At 37.8% G+C, this 8039-nt stretch overlaps 1 protein-coding gene across 1 annotated transcript; it reads right to left on the reverse strand.

Annotated features, from left to right (window-relative positions):
- Positions 1–1453: 1453 nt before the first annotated feature.
- On the reverse strand, positions 1454–7653 carry LOC146674604 (uncharacterized). The gene is made up of 11 exons (XM_085397356.1): positions 7594–7653; positions 6445–6480; positions 5925–6191; positions 5277–5543; positions 3760–3867; positions 3598–3613; positions 3441–3499; positions 3232–3282; positions 3094–3150; positions 2570–2629; positions 1454–2435 (listed from the first exon to the last, which is right to left on the reverse strand). The coding sequence occupies exons 1-11, from the start codon at positions 7628–7630 to the stop codon at positions 2353–2355; spliced, it is 1041 nt and encodes a 346-aa protein (XP_085253482.1). The 5' UTR covers positions 7631–7653; the 3' UTR covers positions 1454–2352.
- Positions 7654–8039: the final 386 nt, after the last annotated feature.

An 8039-nucleotide genomic window follows, 5' to 3' on the forward strand; every position in this document is an offset into this window, starting at 1 on the left:
ACCAGTGCCAAAGACTCCACGTCCCAAGGACCTCAACTGCTACAGGCAGGTGGCTCTGACATCCCACCTGATGAAGACCCTGGAGCGGTTGGTCCTGACTCAGCTTCGGCCCCTGATGAGCTCTTCACTGGACCCACTTCAGTTTGCCTACCAGCCTGGCATTGGAGTGGATGATGCCGTCATTCACCTCCTACATTGTTCCCTCTCTCACCTGGAGACCGCTGGGAGCACTGTGAGAATCATGTTCTTTGAGTTCTCCAGGGCCTTTAACACCATTCTTCCCACAGTTCTGAAGGACAAGCTGGAGAACTCAGAACTGTTCCTCTTCAACATTTACACCACAAACTTCTGCCTCAACTGTGCCCAGTGCTTCCTGCAGAGGTTCTCTGATGACTTCCTGATGACTCTACAATACAATAGTCGACCTCATCATTGATGGGGGCGACAGGGATTACAGAGAACTGACCCAAGATTTTGTGGACTGGTGCCAGCAGAACTACCTCCAGATCAACACTAGTAAAACCAAGGAGCTGGTGGTAGACTTATGCAGCAACCACTTAACATCCAAGGTATGGACATTGAGGGTGTGGAGAGTTACCGGTACCTTGGTGTTTATCTGAACAATAAGCTGTACTGGACTCACAATTCAGATCCTCTCTACACAAAAGGGCAGAGCAGGTTGTATCTGATGAGGAAGCTTAGATCTTTTGGAGGGAAGGGCCCACTCCTGAAGACCTTCTACGACTCTGTGGCAGCCTCAGCCATCTTTTACGGTGTGCCTTGCTGGAATAGCAGGATCTGTGCTGGGGACAGGAAGAGACTGAACAGGTTGATCCGAAGAGCCAGCTCTGTTCTAGGATGCCCTCTGGACCCAGTGCAGGTGGTGAGTGACAGGAGAACGGTGGCTAAGCTGTCATCCCTGTTGGACAACATCTCCCACCCCATGCAGGAGACTCTGACAGCACTGAGCAGCCCCTTCAGTGGAAGGCTGAAGGAGCTCATAGGAGGAGAGGATCACATAGGATCAAAATTCATGATGCAGGCTAAAACCACAAAAGGTGACACTTTCATTTGTGGTAAAAACAAAGTACACCTCGCTAAACTATGAATCCCAAACAAAAGGAGCAAGAATTGAAGGCGTGTCCATGAGCCCGCTAAGGTCTGCTGAGGTCTGTGTGAAGTAAACTTCATCATCAGATGGTGAGCCCATGCAAATGTCCTGCCTGCATAGATAAGTCTGTGGAGAATTCACATTGCAGTATAACAACTATGAATGCACCCTGAGAAGGGGACTTCAAAGAAGTATCACAGGAATGACTACTCCAGCTTTCTATTTACAATTTAGTGTAATCAGGCCTTATAAATAAGAAGATAAGTAAAGATTTTCTTTCAGTTGTAGCCCTGCTTCTATAAGTAATGAAGATGTGAAGCTTGGATAATAAAAAAAGGCATTTTAGTTTCTTTATTTGTCCTCCTTCATTTGTAAAAGCACAGAAACTTCAAACACAAATGAGTAGAAGTCAAAACTAGAATGAAGACTCTAAATCGTATTTCACTTTGAATCTGGTGAAACTTCCCAAGGAAAGCTGCACTATATATGAAGACACAAGGGGACGCTGTTTTACTAAGCATTTAAAGACACGCTAACACTTTGCTTCTAAAGGGCTCAGTAAGTCTGCACATAACTTCACTCATGCTGTAACTACCACCACAAAACAACTATAAGTGAAAACAACATTGCAGCATTGGCAGGGACAGCAATAACAGTTACATAAACACAACAAATACAGTAATCACAGCTTAAAACTCAACATGAAACACACTGTTCCACAGGCACAGCAGGGAACTACACTCCAGCCACTCCCAACATGTCACAGTATATAAAGTGCATTTATATAGCACACAGAATCAGATAACACAATGAAAAATCTGCCTGCAGTTTAGAATTTTATAAAATTAAAAAATATAATTTTTCAAATGATACTTAATCCATTCAGGATATAGAAAACATCAGTACAGATACTGAACTGAACTCAAAGCCACAACATCACTTTCAGATAAAGCTAATTTATAATGAAATGGCAGCTTTTTTTTAAAAAAACAGGCAAAAAACTTTTTTCTTCTCATTTCTTCTTTCAATGCTTTGTAAAATTCATATGAATTTATCCGGAACAAGGATAAGTGGAAGCGAATGGATGGATGGATGTATAAAGTAAATTCTGTCCTGCATTCAACTGCTTTTGTTTGTTATTAATCTGGAAGAACATAATCATGATTATTTAATGGTTAAAGGTGATTTGGTAATGAATTTACTCAGTTTAAAACCTATTTGATAATCATTACAGTCACAGGTCACAACATGAAAATTCCTTGTGTTTCTTGTGGTTTGATTTCAGAATAGACCGCTTTGTCAGCTGCTTCAGTGGCTGATTTTCCTGCAAATAAAAAACATTTTTAGTAACATCCTACTTCAAACTGACAACTTTACCCATTTATATAGTTTTCCCTGATGGATAAATGAAATGTAAAAGAGAAGAAAATATGGTACCAATTTTATTGCTTTGCTTACTTTTGTTACTGTTGCATTCAGCCTTACTGTAGGTGGCATCTGCGTACAACAGGCTGTCATCTATGAGAGGATGGACAGATCATCAGGGTAAAATAGGATGACATTCTTACCTTTACAGTTACAAATCCACTTCCAACAGATCTGGGCTCTGTACAAAGCTTAATGATAATAGCAACATCTCTCAAAAATGTTGGTATAGGGGCAACATAAAGCTGGAAAAGGAAGAGTTGCAAAAAAAAGCTAATCTTAGACAGGTACGATTTGCAAAAGTTCACCAATCTGCAAATAAATTGTATAGAAAATTTTGTTTTATTCTCTGTCATACTGCAGGCTTACTGGTGATTCATCAGATATTTAAAAGTCGAATGGAAAGCAGAGCCTTCAGCTTTCAGATCATCTGATTGTTGTGGTTTTCTCTGTATTACTGTAGGGCCTTTATCTCACAATAAAAAGCACATGAGTCAATTATAATTTAGCCCTATATAAATAAAACTGGATTGAACTGAATTAACTTGAACTCTTACCTTTCTTAGTGAAGTTTTTAAGCTCAATCAAAGAATATGTGAAATCCCTGCATTCTGCTAAAATGGAGAATTAATATATAAAAATGGAACATAATCACAATGAGTCTGCATACTTATATGAAACTATAAATGCATTACCCTTTTCTCTGTCATCGTAGTCTCCGATTGATTCATATATACAAGCATCACCTGCAAAAACAAGTCAGTGATATATTAATAATGAAATTTCTATATATGAATTTGATTATCTTTTAAATAAAAAACTGCAAATATCAGAGTCAAAGTATAACATAAATAAATGAATAAATAAAGCAACAATAGCAAAACTTGTCATAGTTAAGGCTGACCTTGGAGATATTTATTTTGGCTGTGTTGAGCTTCATCCTGGTTGATCCTGTGTTGAGTCCTGGTGAAGCATAAAATGTAGTAAAATGTTTGATTTAATAAGAAACACAGGTTGTAATTCTAGTATGTAAAAATGTGAAGTAGAAGATTTGAACCAACCTGATAAAAGATTTATCTGTAAAAAAGACAAGTACATGTTTTTCTTTTACTTTTTCTGGTGCTGTGACATTACATGAAGTGTTCAGGATACATCTGTGATTCTGAATAATTAGATAATAATGGGATCATAATCAATCTCGTATCAGAAGGAAAAAGTCTCACCTTTTAACAGCTTTATGTAACACAGCAGAAGAAGAAGAAGAATCAGTAAAATTCCACAAAGAAGTCCAGTGATCAACAGAGTAGGAAACGTCTCAGTCCTGGACTGTGCTGTAAGAAAGAATAACATTAATTATGAGGTGAGGTGCAACCAGGTAGCGTCAGATGGACTAAAGCATAATGTCTCTTATAATATTATATAATAGAGCCTCACAAACACGTGGAATAATCACAAAGTATGCATATTTAACTGTTAAAAGCTTCTTTAGGCTGCTCCCTTGTCACAAAGACTCGCCTGATATTGCAGAAATTTTTGAAGAGTCAGTTTAATATGATGGATACTTTGTGGTGTTTATGCCACAATATCCATGTTTGTGAAGCCCTGAAATCTGACCTGGTGCTTTTGATAACTTTATCCATGCTTATTTTGAATGAAGAAGGTTCAACTTTAAGTTAAAGTACCCTGTGACTTCAGCTGCTCAGTATTTCAGAGTCGGTCTTAATCCCTCCTACAAACTTGACATATATTTTACTATTCTCCTAATGTTAAATTAGTTCTGTTTGCATCTTGTATGATCTAAATTACTTCATATTTTCTGTTCTGAAGGTAGTTCAGATCTACAGTGATCTATAATTTGTGTGGTTTCTAGTTATAATCTGGATTGTTTTATGTTGTAATGTAATATATTAAGCTCCATAAATTTGTCCTGTTTTGTTATTGTTGTTGTAAAGTGTTGGTAGGTGTTGTAAAGGCGGTGTGTAGTGGGCCGCCATGTGGTGATGAAAGGTGAGGCAAGTAAGCAGGAAGGAACAGTTTTCTGACCGTCATTGTGATAGTTGTTTCAGATATAATATCATAGAAATGTAAACGGAGCTACTACTGGAGACATATGTTTTCTACTTTTCGGGTTTGCTACCAAAAGGCATACAAGTGATCTAAGAAAAGGACGAGTCAGAAACTTTACGTCCTGCAGAAGTGGCAAAGAAGGACCGAAGATTGCCGCTACACCATCTATGGCTAGTGTAAACCAAGGGTTTTACAACAGTGTGGTCACCATAAGATTGCACTGGCCTGATGTTGTGAGCATTCAACATCAGTATACCTCTATGTAGGTTTCCAACAACACATAAGAAGCAATAAGACCAAACTGCTATGCTATGAGTACATCCTTCTTTTTGCTAAGCACAGAACGGTAAAAGGGTCCAAGCTGTATTAATACTGATGTAATTCACTTTCCTCCACTCTGTCCTCTCACACAGGCTCATAGTGCATTTTATCCTTTCAGTGCATACATTTTTTGCTCAATTGCATTATGATGCTTTATGTTATTTGTAAATTACTCCTTTCCATTATTTTGTGTGATGTCTCCTGGTTCCGACGACAACAACAGATTCACAAGAAGACAGAAGGCTTTTCATAATAGATACAAACAGAAACATGAAATCAGCAGAGAAAACTTAACACAGTATATTGATAATCATGAGTGAATGTATATTTCAAACTAAATTACTGAACTCACAGGTTATCTCAATGGTGACTTCATAACTTCTATAAGTGTAGTAAACTGGGTTTCCTCTTGTTCCTATGCAGCTGTAGTTTCCTCCTTGAGATACTCTGATATCTCTGTTTTGTTGATCTTTGATTTGAACTTCAGAGGTTGTTTGGGTTCGTCTGACCCACTCATATTTCCATCCATCAGAGCTCTGCACAGAGCAGGTCAGTGTCACACTGCCCCCTACTGGTATGATTGTTGTTGCTGCTGTCAGTGTGGCCCTGGGTCTATATGCTGTTATGAAAAAGGATGAAACACAATGATGCATTAAATGTCTCTTCGTCATTTTTTGGTTTAGATAACAGAAACATCTTCACTTTAAACTTCATGAAGCTTTTGATGTTTCTTATGTTTCTTATTTTCCTTTAGAAATGTAATTAAATTTAATTTCATTCATAATTGCTGTTGTTAAAACTCACACACCTGCTAATGATAGATTACAGAGTCTGTGAGTATTGTAGCACTGACTTTACTGTGAACGAAGTAACAGGTACAGTGATCTTGGTTAAAATTCAAGTTCAATGACAAATTTAATTAAATGTTCTCTATTTTATAATTCAGTTGAGTATTTGAACAGGGAACATATATTTATGCTGTCGGTCACTGAGGACTTACCTAATACAGTTATGAACACAGTATTACTGTTCTTTATATGATGTGAGCTCACCCTGCTACCAGAGCACTGATATTCACCACTGTAACCTGTAGATTTAATTTCAAATCTGTAGTCTTTGTCTGTGTTGTAGGGCACAAATTCTAGACTGTCCTTCTTGATTTCGTAATACCAGTCAGTGTCTTCTCCTTCATTCATGTCACATTTGAAGGTAACAAACTCTCCAATGAAAAAACTGGACGAGCTGGGTTCAATAGTTAGCACAGCATCTAGAATCCAACACAACCACACAGTTAACAATCTGATACACTTTTATGCACGACACAATCTGTGACAGTACGTTCATACACCGTTCATATATATAATTTACTATTCAAAACACAAACTGTGTTTATATTCATAAAATTATAAATATAGTGATGAAGAATGAAATAAAAACAAAAATGTGAGGTGCTTAAGACTGATACAGTAGTTAAGATCAATATTTATTGAATAAATAAAAAAGTTAAACTTTTCAGTCACCTTGAGTGTTTCCAGTGCAGAGGAGGATACAGAGCACTACAATAAAGACAGAAACTTCAGACATCAAACTAAAGGCACTCACATATGTCTGTGTAGGTTGTCAGTCATGCAGATCATGTATTTATGCTATATCTGAGTGTCTAAGGAGCTCGGTGAGAAACTGATTGGAAATCTTTAGGTTTCCTGAAGGTGTTTCATATCTCTGCTGAGAAGCTTCTTCAGTTCTAAAACCAAATGGTGGAGAATCCCAGGCATTTAAACCCTAGTGATGGAATCCCTTAAGAAATCTGAATTCTTATCTGTTTATTTCTTCATATCTATTTGTGTTATTTCAGCTGTTACATTATATACGGTACACAGCACCTGGAACACAAAAATATGAAAATGCACAGAAACATTAATAAACAATCTTAATGTGGTGTATGTGTGTGTGTGTGAGAGAGAGAGAGGATGTCAAGTCTGAGTGTGTATGTGTCTTAGTCATGAAATGTACTTGATAATGAGGGTGGCAAGTTGCAATAACAGACAGACAGAGATGGATCGGGGAGAAGTGGGCCATTTGCAGCCCTCAATAGTACCAAAGACTTAAAAGGTTTCAAAATTATTTTAAGACCTTGCGTCACCCTATACATGTGGCCTACTGACATCACCTGATGCAAAATGTTAGTAGGGATTGAGGATCCCAAGGAGGGATCTTTGAACTGCATTGTAGGTGGCAGACAGTAAAGAAAACCACCACTAGGGTTTAAATATCTTCATTCTCAATCTATTGGTTTTAGAACTGTAGATGAGAGGAGGAGTGTCTTCACAAAACTTCAAGAAGTAAAGTTATCTTCTGTCCAAGCTCTGTAGACACTCAAATAGCTCATAAAAAACATGTGTGGTTGTACCAGTGTCTACTATGATTTATATACATCAAATTATCACTGATGGAGAAACAAACCTTTCTTAGATAAACTAAACCAGCTCCACTCTGATCTGAGTCAGTGCACTACAAGCTAATCCAGGCTACAAACAAACATGTTGGTAACAAACATGAGAGTCCTCTGATCACATGACCTGCAATGGTACAAATGACTGATGCTCTGTTCTTCTTACATGTTTATGGATCAGTATGAATCAAACAATAGGAGTCAGTGATGTACTCACAGAATAGGCCCAGCTCACAGAGCAAAGTGGCTCCCATCCTCACATCCAGCAGTGACACGTCTGAAAACTTCTACAACTTTCTGCAAAGAGAGAGAGTGAAGCAGCAGCACAGCAGATACCAAAGAGCTGAGAAGGAAACAAAGATTTTTTTCAACTTCTTCTCTCTGCTTCCTTCCTTTTCTCACTGACATGACATACTTAACAGGATCTGACCACAGCATGACGTGTTTATACTCTTTTATATTCATTTCAATTTTCATCTGTCCAGGGTGTACCCCACCTCTCATCCTAAAACAGCTAAGTCAGGCTCCAATCCACCTGAGAACCAGAACTTCATAAACAATTAAGAAAATAGATTCATAGAATAATAAAGTTTTAACTGATGCTGATAAACAGAGATGTCAATATAAAACTAAAACTACATCTGAACTGACAAAGCTGAGCTT

Source organism: Rhamphochromis longiceps, linkage group LG3 (assembly GCF_057381845.1).
Source record: "Rhamphochromis longiceps isolate RC_006_pf linkage group LG3, R_longiceps_female_GT1.1, whole genome shotgun sequence".
Taxonomy (NCBI): Eukaryota; Metazoa; Chordata; class Actinopteri; order Cichliformes; family Cichlidae; genus Rhamphochromis; species Rhamphochromis longiceps.

What these genes read in the sequence shown, in the direction of transcription:
- LOC146674604 (XM_085397356.1), bottom strand. Translation starts at nt 7,630, where the DNA reads ATGGGAGCCACTTTGCTCTGTGAGCTGGGCCTATTCT. An exon ending in CTGTGAGCTGGGCCTATTCT is followed by an intron (nt 6,481 to 7,593) that starts GTGAGTACATCA and finishes TCTTTATTGTAG; the next exon opens with TGCTCTGTATCCTCCTCTGC. An exon ending in TGAATGCAACAGTAACAAAA is followed by an intron (nt 2,436 to 2,569) that starts GTAAGCAAAGCA and finishes TTTTATTTGCAG; the next exon opens with GAAAATCAGCCACTGAAGCA.